This window comes from Erithacus rubecula (assembly GCF_903797595.1).
Source record: "Erithacus rubecula genome assembly, chromosome: 2".
Taxonomy (NCBI): domain Eukaryota; kingdom Metazoa; phylum Chordata; class Aves; order Passeriformes; family Muscicapidae; genus Erithacus; species Erithacus rubecula.
This window is the reverse complement of record NC_136685.1, coordinates 38,983,670-39,001,165: the sequence shown is the minus strand read 5'-3', so window position 1 is coordinate 39,001,165 and position 17,496 is coordinate 38,983,670. Positions and strand designations below refer to the sequence as shown.

Here is a 17,496-nt window from a genome sequence, read left to right as displayed (position 1 = left end):
TGACACCTTTAAAATATCATCACTAGGAAGGATAATATTTGAAGGATGATAAGTGATGTCTGACAGGACAAACGTGTGATCCTGTTGAAAATCCCTGCAGTAAAATTTCACAATCAGAATACAAAGTTACATTGCCTTTATGTAAAAAAGAGTAACATTAAATTGCATTTGTGCTAGTTTTAGTTACCTTTTAGAACATGACAACTGCAAATGAAGAACTAAAACCAGGGGGAGCTTTGCCTCTGAAACTTAAAAGCAGATGAAACCATTAGACAGTGCAGTGCTTAGCAAAACAGTTTTTAAGGCAAGGAATCATCTTTAAATACCTATAGCCTTCCTGTAGTAGATTAAAACAAAAATTATTAAATACCTTTTTCATGTTTTCATGTTCACCAGTTGGTGAAAACTTGAAGAAAATGCAGGAAAATAAGTGGAAAACTAAAAAGCAGGGGAGTCTGTTTCCCAGCAAATGACTGTCCTGCTGTTCCAGATGACCATGTATAGAGAGGCCCTAGAACTAACCTCTTCTGTTCAATGGCTCTGAGCCACACTTCTAGTCTTCAATACTGAAAATTTTGAACACATGTGACCTTCTCTTTTAGCCTGTATATGTTAAGATTGCACCTTAAAAAGTTTATAGAAGTAAATTTTATTCCTTCTATATCTAATTTCTGTTTCTGTAAAACAAACATAAGGAAGGATGAGTTGAAAAAAAAAAGTAGTTTTGGACAGTTTTCACCTCACATTTGAAAAAGAGCTTCTGCATGTACAGTTGTGTATAAAAAGTGATGTCATTGCTTAAGTGTTTTTGTAGTACATATTTCTGATTAATAAAGAATGTTTTTACACTGAATTTGGTAATAAATCTGTGTACTTGAAAGCCAGCATATTTTATAGTTGCCAACCTTTGAAATTCAGCATTTCTTCAGGAAAACTGTAGTACAAATGCAATACAGAATTAAAAGCTTTCAGATACAGTTCACAAACTAAAAACAGCTGTTTCAAATAGCAGTGATTTTAAAATAGTTTTCTCTGAGTGGCATAAATTGAATTAATCAAACATTGAAGTTCTTCAGGGTTTTATGCTGTTGTTTCTGTCTTGTCATAATGTTGTGCATCAAAATAGAAACCAGCTCCATGCCTTGACCTATTGCTTTGCACTTGGCCACTTCTCTCCCTAGAATAGCAGTAGTAAGGTGAAATAATCTCTCTAGGGCAAGTTGAAGACTGGGCCATATTATGTTGCAGAGCAGTGGATAAGCAGCTATGTATGCTAACAGCTAAAACCCAACTGTGCTTTTGATTCTGGCCCTGCAGCCAGCTGGCACCGAGTGAAAGCTCCGACCTTCCAAACTAGACTGGGCATGTCCCAGCTGCCTGTGGGTCCCAGGTCCATGCTGACACCTGAGCCGTGCTTGGGAGCAGCCAGAGAGTGAGAGGTGGCTGGGTCAGTGCTGTTCTCTAATGGGGAGATGCTGGGCTCCTTCAGCACCACTTCCTCTGGGAGTGTGGACTTGGCCTCCGTGCCCTAGGGTGTAATAACTTGCTGACAGGGCAGCCAGCAGGTGAATGAATGCTGCTGCTGTCTGAGGTCACTGCCTGTCTGCTTTATCCCTTGGTCACTATTTCACAGGCCAGTTGGTACAGGCTGCAAGGTAATATATCTTTGCCACAAGATTTATTTGAATACCTTGTAAAATAATAAGGCAGTTATTGTCTTGAGGGCAGGTTTTACTCAGATGTAGAGGCATTTGTTGCCTTGGACCTTGTTAATGATCTAAACAAGTGCTTCAGTTTGTCCATAGTGAGGATCAAGCCTGAGAGTAAAGAAAAAAAAAAAAGCCAGAATACTAAGTGTTCATTTCAGTTGAGAAATGGATATATAATTGTGTTAACTTTTAATTGTGTTAACATGTTAAAAAAATATTGAAGATTTTAGGACAGAGATAGAGCCAGTCCAATAAAAATAAATCTCATCTAATCCTACATGTAAAAGCTGTGTGTAGGAGGTTCCAATTTAGTTGCATTTGTAGAAGTGGTCTTAATATTGTTACACGTTAATAAGAGAAATTGGTATTTAAAGTGTAAAAAGTTGTTTTGGTATTCAGTTATATGCAAAGCTGTCTTATAAATTATTAGTGAAAAAATTGAAACCTTTTGCTAAGTTTATTTTAGTGTAATTCTACAAACTTGTTGCAACATACTATATATTGAGGTTAAAAAATGCTGCCAGAATTAGTGAAATCCATGTTTATTATTGATAGTGGGATTTAACAGCTAGGAACAAAAGGAGCAGCACCATGAAGCTGTGCAGTGCAGTGGTAGTCTTGAATCCCAATTCTTATAACTTCTAAGATGTAAATAAGTTTGTTTTGACATCTGAAAGAATTTTTATTCTGGATGGAAAGATGAACTGAGGGAAGGAAGAAACCTTTACTTGGCTTTTTCTTACTTTAGGATGAAAATAGTATTTGCAGTTACTTTCTGATACTTAGTGTATAAAATATGTGTGTATGAATATCTGGAGAGTTAGTTTAAGAAGTCAGCTAAAATGTTGCATTAGTAGCCACCTGTACACTCAACTGGTGTAAAAAAAGTTAGTTTAGTAAGTACAGATAAAAATGTGAAAAGAGACAAAAGAAAAGGCAGTGTCTTCACTTATTAAAGGTTTAAATAGAATAAAAATATTCATGAAATGGGAAAAGGCCTCCATAATTAGTTTGGCAAGGAAAGATAGTGAAAATAATGAAGCATTAGGTATGTTTTGCCCAGTACTCCCCCTGTTGCCAAAGTTGATCTGGTCTTGTTTAAAGCTGCCACAAAAAGCATTTGGGACTGAATGTTTCAGAGCCACACGTGTAATTTTTTTAGAGTGTTGACAGTAAGTGGTCTCAAAACAAGGGCGATGTACAGTTTTTCAGATAAAAGATTTAATTTGCCAGAAGTCTGCAAAATACAGGCTTGCATTCATCTTTGCATGGCCCAGTGCCCCCGTTGGGGCTCTTTGTGTGGTGCTCTTTTGTAGTGATGCTCTCTTCCTACGCAGTCATGCAGTTCCTCGTGTGAGCACTGAGCACAAGATGCCTTTGCGAGCAGGTTCCTCTGCAATTGCTTTGCCTGTGTGCTGAGAGTGGGCTCTGTCTGTGGGGTGTGTGGGGTGTCCTGCTCCCTCAGAGCCACTAGGGCTGCTCCTGGCTGGCCACCCAAGTGGCACTGGCTGCTTTGAACTGGGTTGCTCTGAAGCAGAGAGGCTCTATTCATCTATTCTGTATTGCGCTTGGCTGTGAGCCACTACTGGGTCCTGTATGCTGCTCCTGTGACCTCAGGGAATGAATTTTTCTCTTTCTTCTAAGTTGGGAGTGTTTGATACTACCTTCATGCTTGATGTTTTAATAGGGTGAGCTCAGGGATTGTATGTTAAATTCCATGAGGATATGTTCATTGAGTGGAAGGCCTGTTGAGAAGTTCTTAACTGACTGGGTTCACACTCAGTGCATTCCTACCCATATTGGTTTTTGGGAACAGCTTCTGGATTGAAGTGTTCCTAGAACTGTGCCTAGTCTTTGTCTTGTAGAAACTGTTTGGAGCAATGCCGGTGGCTGCTCTCAGGTCTTCCATGTGTGGCAGGTTAGGTATGCCAGAGGTACAAATGACTGGAAGAAGCTGGTGTGCCATTGTGGGCACACCTGCCTGGACTTCTGTGCCTCGTCAAAGTCACACAGAGCTGGCCCTGGAGCTTCACTCTAAGCAGCCTGTGGAGCTCTGCTGCCTGCCATCTGGACCTGGGGCTGCTGCTGCCTGCTCAGGGAGGATATATACAGCATGGCAAAATTTATTTATCGTGATTTCAAGGGACAGTGTGGTAATTGGGCGGTCATATTTATTTTTCTTTGTCAGATTTGAAGGTATATATTATTTAGGAATTAAAATGTGTCTGTACAATGCATAACATGCATGTGGGCACTGTCTTGTACCCGTGCCGTTCTCCTGTGCAGTCATTAACAATGTGTTTTACTATTTGGTGATTTTTGTCTTGCTTAACAGCCTTGCATGACACTTGTTTGGAGAAATACACATCTTTTCCTTAAGAAGCAGGCAAAGATACCAATCATGCCTTTTATATTTTGACTTGCTTTAAATTGCATTTATTGCCAGAGGAGATCTTTTTGTGCAAACTTGTCATATCTCTCCTTGAACATAACTTGGTAGCTAATTTCTTTGTGAAAATACAGAGAAAGCATATTAGACTCCTGAAATCTCACAGTAGTATTTCAGATATTACTCTAAAGGATGAACCATTTCCTCCAGCTTAAAATATTAAGCCAGCATTGCTTCCGCTTGCTTTGCAAGGCTTACCTATATCTGCAGTTATGTAAGTTTCAGTTATGTGATATTTCATGGGCATCTATTTAAACATACAACTATTATTTTTAGTTGAAATATAGACTATATAAAGACTTAAAAGATGTGGGATCAAGGTGGACAACCTTGGCAGCAATGGCCTTTGAACCAACAGCAGTGGATGCAGTCATTTCAGCACCAGCAAGATCCAAGTAAGTATATAGAAAGCTTTGTGGATTAATTCTTTCAATGTGTTGTCATTTAAATTTTTGAGTCTTCGTAACAGAGTATGACTCATATTTGCCTTTGTAGCTGCTCTCAAGATAATACATTTATGATGCTTTTCTGAACTAGAAAACTACATTGGTTCCAAATGTTTTTGCATAGTTAATATATAATATGCAAACATGGGAAGAAACCTGAGTTGTCCTACACAAATTATCAACATTCTGCCTTTCATACAGATCAACATTTAGACCTCATTTACCAGATCTGTATCCCAATCAGTTCTTCAGCCAAGCTAAATCCTTTGTTTGAGAGAATCTGCTTTTTTTATTCAATACCTGTGTGACAGAAGTAATAATGCAGATTATGTCTTCAGAAAAAAAACCTCACTGGAAGACTAATATGGTTTTTGATTTAGGTTACAGCAGCGATAATCATGATCTCTTGTTTGGAATATTTTTCCCCACCAAAACACTAAATGCTTTAAACAGTACAACAGAGTATACCTTAATTTGAGAATGAGGTGGCAACCATTCAAAATACCAAGAGAAATAGAGGAATGGATGAAAGTGCTATTGTGTCTTTAATACTAAGGCAAAGTGACCTGGCACACAGGTTTTACTGTCACTTTAATTCCTGTTAAATTCACTGGAGAGTTTTCCTGACTTGATAATAAGCAGAAGACATACTAGTGTTCTTACCTGAGAGTGTAATTTATTTATTTACTGGTAGGCATGACAGTAAAGAAAAAAAAAATGGGAGACAGGATTGTAACATGATATATGGCTAGGGTTATACAAAGAGTGTACATTGAAAAATAATTTTCTAACTATATCTTTTTTTTGCTCTCAAATCTTAATGAATTTGTAATTTAAGGATATGTATATTAATTTCTGATGTCAAAATTAGCTCACCTATGAAAAAGTACCACCCATTCAGTGTGAATATGAATGTAAAATAATCTGCCTTATGACATCTTGAACATATGCAGAGAAACTGTACTTCAAGTCTGTACATTGACATTTGCTTTGTTTCTTTTACTGTACACTGTGAATAAGTTGGAATTGTGCTCACAGTGCTTGCTGAGGGTAAATGTCCGTTTATCTTGCACAATAAGACGTGTAATTGAGAAACAGTGATAGACTTCAGACCTGGGAGTTCTAACCTTTTTAACTTCCTCTCTTTATTTTAGGCCAGATTGACTGGGCTGCACTAGCTCAAGCATGGATTGCTCAGCGAGAAGCCTCAGGGCAACAGAATGTAGTGGAACAACAAGGAATGATGCCAAACGGACAGGATATTTCAGGAATAGAGTCTGGTCCAAACAACCATAATAATTTCCAGGGGGATCCCAATTTCAACAGAATGTGGCAGCCAGGTTTGTTTCCCTTCCTGTGCATTCCTTTCTTTCTTGTTTCTTCTTTTTATTCTTGTCAGACATGTTTTGATGTGAACATGCCCTGTCCCTCAGGTTTCAAAAGGCAAAGCTGCCAGTTGACTTATTAATCACAGCTCCTATTCAGAGAGCTACTGTTGCCTCTCCTGTAGTGTAATACCTGCTTCTGGAGTGATCTTGACATGTAGAATGAGTTCACAGAGTAACTGTGCTGGCTTCAGATGTCTTAAAGTATTTAAAAAGGGAGATCAGCAAAATTCTGTGTGAAAAATTTATTGTTTCATAGGTATCTGATTATCAGCATTTTTCAGTCATTGTAACTTAAATTTGATTGGACACTTCTGTTAGCATTGATTATTTTCAGTAATTTTTAACTTCCTCAAAATATAATTTTTTCCAAAAACTTTTTTTCTTTTAAAACTTCACAAGATAGCACTGGTAATAAAAATGGGATAGAAATGGGTTATATTCTACTAAGAACTTTTCTGAAATTGTTTCCTGAAAACTGAGTTATGGCACTACTATAATGCAATTTGAAGTGTATGAACAAGATAGTAAGCCTATGTGCATGTCTTTAGTTGTTTTGGGGAAAACTGCACTTCATGCTTGATTCTGTTAATGGTTGAAAGAAGAACACTCTCAGTTTTCTCTGTCACTATCCAAATCTATTGAAATGCATTTTTTAAACATTTGATATAACTAGGCTTAATATGTTACTGGTGGTTCCTATATGTGATAATAGAAGGGGGGTAGCCATCAGATTTCACCTACCTGCACTAGGCTACAAGTTATTGTAGCACATGTAAGAATTTTAAACTTTTCTGTGTGTCTGAGTGTATTCTGGCTGTATTTCTGTAGAGTAAGTAGAAATTTTCACAGAAATAGAAAAGCTATGATAACACTTTTTAGTTGCTACAGTAATGAATCCAATTATGATGCAGATGGGAAGAACAGTAAAAATTAGAAAAATGTACTAAAGGACTGGATGGAAGGTAGGAATTAACCTGTGAGGCTAGATTCTAATTCTGTTGCTGGTGAGGGTCATAAGGCAGCTCTGTCACGGTCTATAAGTATCTGTGTAGTGCACATATTTGTCTTTTTAAGGAGTCAGTTAAAAATTATGGTCACATGAGCTATTAATTCATTCCTTAGACCCTTTTCACTCTGTTAGCCAATTTTAACATATGTTTGAGGGCTTATGACTATAGCTTATTCAAGGACCTCTGCTAGATATTGGACAATCCAAGAAATCATCCATTATCGAGATTCAAGATTTTGGAGCACGGGTTTCAGTGGTTGTACTGCTTACAAAATCATTTTCTTTCCATAGTAGGTGTTTCTAATCTATTATGCAAAATGGTAAAATAGCTCCTTGCTTTTAAAATTGACTTAAAGGAGCAGGAGCAGTTTTTTAACAATTTAAGCATTTTTAAAGTCTAGTGATAGTGAATTTACCACAAGAAATTTATAAAAACAGTTTTACAGGATGTCTGTGCCTGTCCAGTTCTGCCACCCTGCCACATGTTTCAGTTCAGCTATAGCTATTTGTTTTTCTTTCATTTAGTTGAAGAAATTGAGAGAGTATAATACAGTCTGCAGATTCTTCATTGCTTTATCATCTGTGATGCTTTGAGAAACCTTGTGATAAATACAAGAACACTGAGTGATAGGTGACTCACATAAATTATACTAACTTGGTATCAAATTGTATTCTAAATCCTAAACAGAATGGGGAATGCCTCACCAACCCCCTCACCCACCTCCAGATCAGCAGTGGATGACTCCAACCCCAGGTCAAATGGAAATTGTTCCTCCATCTGAAGACAGCAACAGTCAGGACAGTGGGGAATTTACTCCTGACAACAGGCATATGTTTAACCAGAACAATCACAACTTTGGGGGACCTCCCGATAACTTTGCAATGGGGCCAGTGAACCAGTTTGACTATCAGGTGAAACATATTTGTTGCTTTAATATTGTAGACGCGCAGAGTCCCTTCCGTGGATGTGTTCCTCTAATATCATCTAGCGGCGACTTTCATTCTTCAGTTCTACAAACATCTACAGAATCTGTTATCTGCTAAGATACATTTTAACCAAACACTTGTCAGAAGAGACTTTAGAGTTCTCAGTTCTGTTCAGAGGCCAAAGGGTTTTCTTTTTCTACAGTAGTAATGAGAAATGGCTGTTGTCTGCAATATTAAAATGAATCACTGTGTTCCAGTATATAAATTAACATTATGTAGCTTTGTGTTAAAAAAAAAGAGAAGGAAAAAAAAATAATAAAGTTCAGAAAGATATGCTTAAATACGTTAGATAATGTACCACAGGAAACAGTCCTGCACTTGCAGGGAGGTAGACTGGATGATCCATTGATCTTTTCCATATCTATCTACTGTGATTCTTTGAATAAACAATGGTATTTCTTAAAAAAAAAAAAAAAATCCATATCCACTTTTTTTCTTCATTCTGGCATATAAGTTGTATAATAAACATGTAGGTGGTTTCATCACTAATAATAGCAGGGTGCATTGCACAGATCTTCAAACAGAGAAATTTTGTAGCTTCCCTCTATGTTCAGTATTTTTCTTTTAAAACTCCTCATATATATAACTAGCTATTTGAAAACCTACCTCCTGTTCATAAACAAACACAGGGGAAGATGGGCAGAAACCTTTCTTTGTGTTACCTTGTAGGCTATTTTTTATCTTCTAGTTTATTTTTCCTCTTAAAATTCTCTTGTTCGACAGTATTGTTAAATAGGGAAAAAATAATTTTCCAATACACGAGTTTTTTTAATAATTTTTGTTTATTGTCATGGGACAAACTCTTAAAATCCTAATTTCTCTAAATACTACAGAAAACTTGTTTTGCAGTGAAAAAGAGAGAGATGCTTAACCTGAAACTGTAATGGAGAGTGCTTTAGGACTAGTGACTTAAATACTCAGTAAAATATTTGATACTATACCCTTTCTCCTAAACACTCTCTTCTTAGTTTCATTAGGCATTTCTGGGCAGTAAATATTAAAATAAAAAACTCCTCATATATGCCTGAAAACTTACGGATTGTATACAGATTTCCCAGAGCCCAGGATCTGTACTAAAATTGCATATTTATGCATTTAATGTTTTAACCAGCCATATTTATAAGATCTGTGAAGTTTTACTGGAAAGTGCACAGTGCAAAATTCTTATGTAATAAAAGGCTGAACTTTAAATTTTTGTTCTCATGCTGTAGTTAAAAGACTGCAAACAGAGTTTTAAATATTGGTTTTGTAAACTTGTCATTTAAGTGCATGCTCTGATGCTAAGGTGGCACAGAATGGATGGAGATAGATAGTGATTATAGAGCTTGGTGTTTAGCACAATGTGAAAGGAGATTGGTTGAAGCCCTTTCAGGTTTGTCAAGTATCCCTGCTTAAGTCTAAGTTTAGCTATTAAATATTTAAAGGAAACTTGTTTCTTGGGGACCACAGTAAAGGAGATTGAGAGAACTCAGTAGCATAGAAATCATGGATTCCTACTTGCATGGATTTTTGTAGACCGACTTGCTCACATGCTGCATTTAATGTTACCATGTGAAGAAAAATAAACTGCATTACTCTTTCAGCATGGGGCTGCTTTTGGTCCACCTCAAGGTGGATTTCACCCACCTTATTGGCAGCCAGGACCACCAGGGCCACCAGGTCCTCCAGCACCTCCTGCACCTACTCAAAATCGAAGGGAAAGACCCTCGTTCAGAGATCGACAGCGTTCACCTATTGCGATGCCTGTGAAGCAGGAGCCTCCCCAGATTGGTACATGTTAACCACTCCTTAATGAAAAAATGTAAAAGCTGTGTTTTATAAAGAATTGCAAAATATGAAGACTTTTTTAATAGAAAGTAAAAGAGCAGGAAAAGAAAAAGCTGCTATAAACGTTTTTTCCCCACAATCAGATGTGGGACTTGTTTTTATGGGGGTGGGGGGTTTACTTCTTTTTTTGGGGGGGGTATTTTTATTCCTTTTTGGGGGGGAAAGGTTTTTTCATCTTGCAAAACTGTAAACCTTGCTTATGTAGATGCTGTGAAGCGTAGAACTCTGCCTGCCTGGATTCGTGAGGGCCTGGAAAAGATGGAAAGAGAAAAACAGAAAAAATTGGAAAAAGAGAGAATGGAACAGCAACGTTCACAGATGTCTAAAAAAGAGAAAAAGGAAAGTGAGGAGGCTGAAGAAGGGGATGGCCCACGGTTACCTCAGAGAAGTAAATTTGTAAGTAGAAGAGTTTGTTTTTGCTCAGGTTTGTATTTTCTGAAAAGTATCAACTTTTCAGTCTCTTCAAAGGAGAAACTCTCTTTCTGGTTACCTTACTGGTTTTGTTGTGTAAACTAAGGTTAAGCTGCTGCTCTGTTGATAGTTGTTCTGAAGTTTTTAATGGCTAAGAGTTAGAAGTATATAATTTGATCTGTAATAGCAAAGAAACAAGGATGAAATTGGACCTTTTTATTTTTTTTTTTTTCTCCTTTTGGAACCTACAGAGCCTTTGAAAGTCAGAATTCCAAATCAGCAGCTGAAAAAATTAAGATACCTGTATTAAAAAACCTGAGTCAATTTAGGAAACCTTGCATTGCCTTCATTTTTGCAGTTATCTTGTTTGTAGTCCAAAGTATGTGTCTGGTAGGGAACTGACAACTAAGTATTTTCTTAGCTTCTGTGGGTACAGACACATATTTTTTAGGAAGGGAGAAAATAAATGGTTTTATGATAACTGTAATACAGATTTCAGTACAAAGTAAATGAAGTTGACTATTACAAATAGAAACTAAGGAGCTTGATATTTAACTTTTTCCTGAAGCGCATAATGCTGTTCTTGTAGGACAGTGATGAGGAAGATGAAGATGCTGAAAACACAGAAGCTGTAAGTGTTGGGAAAATCAGCAGGAGTCCATCCCCAGCTCCTCAAGAAGAGCAAAGTGAACCAGAAATGACAGAAGAAGAAAAGGAGTATCAAATGGTATTGATGATGTAGTTCTCACTAAATATTTCTGTTTAATTGCTCATATTTTTCAGGCATATCAAAGTGCAAACCACTTTTTTTTTATGCCTGATGCTGTCAATAGAGGTACAGTATGCATTGTACAGTAAAGCAGGGTTATATTTGCATCTCTTCATAATGCTGTCTTTCTCACAGAAGCAAGGCTATCAGTTACATAACTTGTATTTAGCACAATAGTGAAAGAATGTAATGACTGTTACCTTTGCATTGATCTTTCTATGTTGTTGTTGTTGTTGTTGTTATTATTATTAGTAGTAGTAGTAGTATTTCTTCTATGGTTTTGCTTCACTTATCAAATTTCTGGTAACTTTTAGAGATTAAATGTACCTGTTTCAAATCTGTGCTTCATCCTCAGTTCCTGTGAAAAGGCATTGAAGAAATGTATTCTTGTAAGGAAGTGCTACAATCCTAAATCCTAGATCAGCAACAGTTGCACTGTGTCTGTACGGTCTTCATACTTAGAAATCACAGTTGAATACAACTTGTACAACTGAATCCTTGTTGATTAAAGCCCTGAATTCTACTAAATTTGAATATATTTTTGTAGAGCATGTGGCCAGACATAAACAACTTGGAGAACTACCCACCAACAATCAATTTTTGTAGAAAATATGTAAGAATAAAATACTATATAAGTAACCTTTGATACTTTTTGGAAGAATAATTGAAATCAGTCTAAGTACACTTCTGATGTACATATTCATTTGTTATATTATCTTAGACATTAGGATCAGTGCCCTGGATAGCTGTGTGCAATACATGCAGACACAGTTCACAGTCAAAATAGAAACTTCAAAGTGATGAAATCAGGTCTCATTTAAACAGCTTCAATATTTTTTTTGGTTTTTTAGTCATGTCTCTTGAAAGAACTCATTAAATAAAATGTGTAGGAGACCACTTTCATGGTCATCAAAAGAAGTGAAGCTCTGTGGATATAATTTGAATGCAGCATTTCTTCAATTTATTTCTTTAATTTTCTTCAGATGATGCTGACGAAAATGCTGCTGACAGAGATTCTCTTAGATGTCACAAATGAAGAAATCTACTATGTGGCCAAAGATGTTCACCGTAAAGCAACTAAAGGTATGCCGGCTTTGGGAGGTTTTTTCTTTTTAGTTTCTTCTGCGAAAATTCTGTATTTGCATGTCTTTAGAACATTTAACCTCCATAGTTCTCCCTCAAGAACAATTCCAGTATAATGCATCCAACTTGGTAGAGTTCAAATCCAGTAATCATGTACTGTTGTCCTGTGCAGTGTATTGTGAGTTACTTGAGTTATTCCATTCTTTTCATACAATTCATTTCAGTTAAAATGGTACCTGTGTGTCAATGGCTCGAGTTGTAGCTGTTCCTTACTACTATCATCTTTATCTCAAAGCTGTTCAGAAGTGAAAAGAGATGAACTTTTGAGTCCTCAATTAGTAATTAATTTGCTTTTGCTATTAACATGTATTGTACTTACAGAACAGATTATTTTAACATAACAGAGTTAATCTAAGTATGTAACTACTGAAGTTGAAAATTCTGTGCAAATGCTGTAACTTGGAAAGTGATTTATGAGTATATATTGGGTTTTTTTTCTGTTCACTGTTAATTTGCAGTTAAATTATAAATCTTCATGGTCAGAAAATCTAGAAGTGGTTTTAAATGGATGATACGTTTTTAATGTTTCTTCTCTCCCTCCAAAGAACAGCAATAGTAGTAGATTTAACAATACCATAGACTCATGACTATGAAATCGTGGCTATTTGTGTTAACATGTTGTTCCTGTTGTTGATGTGATACAAAGCTCCTGCAAAACAGCTGGCACAGTCCAGTGCACTGGCTTCCCTCACTGGACTCGGTAAGTATGTTCCTTATTTTTGAGAGGGCTTAAAGGGGGAGTTTCACTTTTGCCTTTGTTTCTAGAAATTGCATTTTGAAACTAGATTTTAATTGCCTGGGAGTATGGGTCACTTTCTGATAACTTTATCATTATCAGCACCTTTGTTTGTTTCACAGGTGATCCTACTAATATATAAGTGGGATAATTGCTGGAGTGAAGGACTAGGCAGTGTGATTTAGTGTATCAGAATCTTGCCCTAATTTTGAAAATAAGTAAAAATTTTAGATACCTTTACTTTTCAAAGTATGGTAGTTTGAGAAGCACACTGCAGCCTTCAAAGAAAGGAATACTATTTTATACTTTTCTTCTGTTTTGATCCATACAAACCAGAGGGGAAAGTTGATAGAAGAGTAATGTGAAAATCTATTAATAAAAATATTATCATCTTTGTCATTATTATTTTATTGAAAAGCTACATAAACACAAAGGCTCCCATATCATATACTGCCAGAAACAACACAGGAAAGAGAGATTGAAATTCCATCTTGAGACACCTGCAAGAGATTTCTCCCAACATGATGACATTTATCATCTAAAATATACTGCAGCAGTGTCAGTGATTAGTTACGTGTTCATTACATGGAATATTGATGAATTAGATTGAATATTATCATCACAAGTGTTCATGTTTCAGAACTGACTCAGTAAAGATCCTAAGGACCTCAGACTGAAAGAAATCCATGTCAGATGTTTAAATTGACTTTATCAGTCCAGTAGTTACAAATATCTCTGGGGGAGAAGAAAGTCTGTTTCTATTCCATCTCCTTACCTGTCAAAGTGCAGTGTTTTCTAAATCATATGGAAAAAATGATATGGCATTCAGAATTTCTGTAGCCTTGGACTACGGAGGCAGCTGAAGTCATTTCAGAGATGTCTTCTGGGAAAGATCCCAGGCATTTTCTGTCCCCTTGCTGATACAGAGGCAGACACTGTTACAGTCTCCACAGGGAGTTTTTTTTGCCTTTCCATACAATGGAAAAAAGTACCATGGTCACAGTGGTTGCTTGCTGAAAATAGACAAGCTGTTCCAGAAGGAGTAGAAGCAGACAGTGACCACCAATGCAGATACGGGGGCCTTGAACACACTGGCAAACAGCACTGGCATTTACCAGAATAAAGTGACTTCTTCAGAGACGAGGAAGTGAAGGAAGGGCAATGTTACTCTCCTCTTTGCCTCACAGAAGTATTAAGAACAAAGCTTAATCTTTCCTCGTGATAGACTGGACTTTATGCACGCAGGTGGACTGGGTGGTTATGGATCAGGAGACAGTGAAGATGAGAGGAGTGACAGAGGCTCTGAATCATCTGATACTGATGATGAGGAATTACGACACAGAATAAGGCAAAAACAGGAAGCGTTTTGGAGAAAAGAGAGAGAACAGCAACTACTTCTAGAAAAACAGCTAGAAGGTACATAAAATGTCTTCTTACTGTGCCACTGTATATGGAGTTTACTGCTAAGTGTATGTAAATTGATGGCAAAGAAACACATTTAAAGCAAAAAAATACAAAACTAAATTTATAAATAATATTTTTTAATTCAAATTTTAAAAATCCAAAAAAAAAAAAAATACCCTGTGATTTACTTCTGCTTCTCCATACAAGGTAACATTTGTTCTTTTGTGCAAATAATGTAGGCCAAAAGGGTAGCAGTCACGTCCCAGTGCTGAAGAGCTGTCTAGAGATGGTTACAATGTTAAGAAGTCATGAACCAAGTTCACAGGCCGGAGGAGAAAGTGATAGTATGATAGAACTTGAAATTGATGTTTTCCTCTTTGAACTTTTTATTTAAAGGCCTGAAAATAAGACATATGGAGCCCTTAATAAAAGGCTGGACTAGCTAAACTTGGTTTTCTTCATATTCCTGTCTCTCTTTGAGTGTTTGAAGATGCAGGGATAAAATGATAGCCATATGGAGAGTGACCTTGTGGTGGCCTGTGACCTTCCTTCCTAGTGCAGGAAGCCAGATGTCAGTGTGGATACATCTCCATGTGACTTTCTGCAGAAATACAAAACTAGAGTGTAAAGCAGCTGATTCTATACATCCAAAATACTGAAGAATGCTATTACATTTTTAGCACTGTTTTGAAAAGGCATAAAATTTCTAATGGACAATACAGCATCTTCTAACATAACACTGTCTTCTGCCTGTATTGCCTAATAACTCGGGGACCAGCTGGAATTGTTTTCTGGGTTAAATTTGACCATTAGCTGCCATTTGGACCACTCTGGGATTCTGGATGCAGTTTTATTCCCTAAATTAATTCAGGAAATGTCGGCCCACATCAAAAGGCCATTTTTTGGCAAAAAATGTATGTCAGTTATTTTTCCTGGATTCAATTAAAAATGGGGAAATAAAGATGGCAGTGATGCAAAGGATCCTTGGTTGAATAACTTTTCTTTTGGAAACCTCTGGGAAACGCTCTGAGGGTCTCACTATGTGAGAAATACAGCTTCTTCACACCAAACAGTAATCCTCAAACCCAGATGAATGGGCTCAAAGAAAGGCAGGAAGCATCAGTACATCGTGTTGTACTGATGAGGAGTCTTGTAGGAAGGAGAAAGGGAGAATCGGGTGTGCAGAAAGGTTGCAAAAGGAAAAAGTCGTGTGTAGATCAGTTTGGGAGTTCTGGTGTTCCAGAATATTTGTTTGATAATTTCATCTTAAACCATGAAATAACATCAAGACCTCTAAAATGACTGGGCTCTACACTTTTTTAAAACCAAGAGGACAACTCTTCTAGAATTATAAGAAAAAAAAAAAAGGTGTGGTTTATTAAGTAGTTGATTATAGTGGCAGTGTTTTAATTTTAAGTATTATGAGAGGTGCTTGGAAACTTGGTTTTATCAATGTAATGATGTGGAAATTGCTGACATACTGCTCCAAATTAATTGGGTTTTTTTTCTGTATACTTCTTTATTTCAGAAGAAAAGCTACAAAATGAAAAAGTTTCAAAAGAGATGAATGAATTTATCAACAAAGAGCAAAATAGTAACTTAGCAGCACAGGAGGCAAAAGAAATTGAAGCAGATATGGTTCATGAAAAGAAGAGATCTCCAAATGCAATCGCACCTGATGTAGAACTCAAAAAAGAGGGTAAAGAGAGGACAGGAAGGAGTGGGTCAAGAAGCTCTAGCAGTGGTAGCAGCAGCAGCAATAGCAGGAGCAGCAGCAGTAGCAGCACAGTATCCAGTTCATCCTACAGCACTAGCTCAGGTAGCAGTCGCAGCACTTCACGTTCTTCCTCTCCCAAAAGGAAGAAGAGACACAGTCGCAGTAGGACGCCGTCACATAAAGTTAGGCGCAGTAGAAGCAGGAGTTACTCCCATAGAAACAGGAGAGAGAGGAGTAGGAGCAGGGAGAAAATAAGGGAAAAGAGAAGATCTAGTAGAAATCACAGTGCTGAAAGAGGGGAGAGGCGGAGAAATCGGAGTCCTTCGAGAGAGAGAAGCTGGGATAGACGTAGAAGCGGCAGCCGCTCGAGAGACCGGCGAGCCAACCATGCGAGCCGCAGCAGGAGCAGGGACAGACGTAAAGCTGAAGACCAGCGTAGAAGCCCTACTGGAAATAGGCACAAACATAAAAGTGAGGGTAAAGATCCAGAAAGGAAGAAGGAGCAGGGTGGAGGTGTAGATAAAGACAAAAAAAAGAACAGAGAAAGGGAGAGAGATCAGGAAAAAAGAAAGGATAAGCCCAAAAAAGAGGAAAAAGAAAGTAAGGCTGGCAATCATGACGACAGTAGATTAAAGAGAAAAAGAGACAGTGAAAGAACTTTCTCTCGCAGTGATTCAATATGTGTGAAAATAATAAGACAGGATTCCAGACAAGAAAGCAAAAAAATTACTACCAAAGATAGCAAAAAACGATCAGGCTCTGAATCTAGTGCAAGGAGTAGTTCTGAATCCCCAGGAAGCAGTAAAGAAAAGAAGGCTAAGAAATCGAAGCATATTCGGTCATGCTCCATGGAGAAATCTCAAAGGTCTGGTAAGAAGGCAAGCCGCAAACACAAGTCTAAGTCACGATCAAGGTAGTATACTTTTTAAGTATTTTGTCTGACTTTTTAAAAGTTTTTTTTATATTCGTCTTCATGTGTACGGCATATGAACTTTTAAAACAAAGTATGGTATTTATTAAACTTTTTGTCTTAGGCAAAAGTAACTTTGGAAAATCTTTTAAAACTATTAATTACTAAGCCTAAAGTGTGTGTGGGTTTGGGGGTCTTTTAATTTTTTCCTATTAACTTTTTCCCCCTTTTCCTTTATTTTTCAGATCAACAACTCCTCTCCGTCGTAAACGCTGAGGAATTTATGGCACCAGTGCTATGATGTTTAAAAATTCCATGAGTTATAAAAGGCTTGTCTCATTATAGAGGCACATTGTGGCTATGTAGGTGAAACCAGAATCCTTTTTTTATCTGTAAATAGGTGTATTTTTTCCAAATGCTGCTCAGAATTAAATACCTAATAGGATTTCTTTGTATTACATTTTTTCAAGAACGGTAGTGCTTATTAAGACTATAAAACAGGCCATTCTCTTTCAGCTGTAATGTTCTTAAAATTACTATTGAATGTACTGTGATGTCAATAAAGCTCTTTAGTTCATTTTTTGTTTAAAA

At 37.0% G+C, this 17,496-nt stretch overlaps 1 protein-coding gene across 1 annotated transcript in view; it reads left to right on the top strand.

Annotated features, from left to right (window-relative positions):
* Window positions 1-17,496, top strand: part of PNISR (PNN interacting serine and arginine rich protein) — a 25,524-nt gene extending 8,028 nt beyond the window's left edge. The window contains exons 2-12 of the mRNA XM_079327814.1: window positions 4,435-4,553; window positions 5,759-5,944; window positions 7,690-7,913; window positions 9,572-9,758; window positions 10,021-10,211; window positions 10,816-10,953; window positions 11,979-12,078; window positions 12,785-12,838; window positions 14,120-14,290; window positions 15,807-16,908; window positions 17,151-17,496. Coding sequence (XP_079183940.1) covers window positions 4,466-4,553; window positions 5,759-5,944; window positions 7,690-7,913; window positions 9,572-9,758; window positions 10,021-10,211; window positions 10,816-10,953; window positions 11,979-12,078; window positions 12,785-12,838; window positions 14,120-14,290; window positions 15,807-16,908; window positions 17,151-17,181 — 2,472 coding nt within the window. The 5' untranslated portion in view covers window positions 4,435-4,465 and the 3' untranslated portion in view covers window positions 17,182-17,496. The remainder of the gene's footprint in view (window positions 1-4,434; window positions 4,554-5,758; window positions 5,945-7,689; window positions 7,914-9,571; window positions 9,759-10,020; window positions 10,212-10,815; window positions 10,954-11,978; window positions 12,079-12,784; window positions 12,839-14,119; window positions 14,291-15,806; window positions 16,909-17,150) is intronic.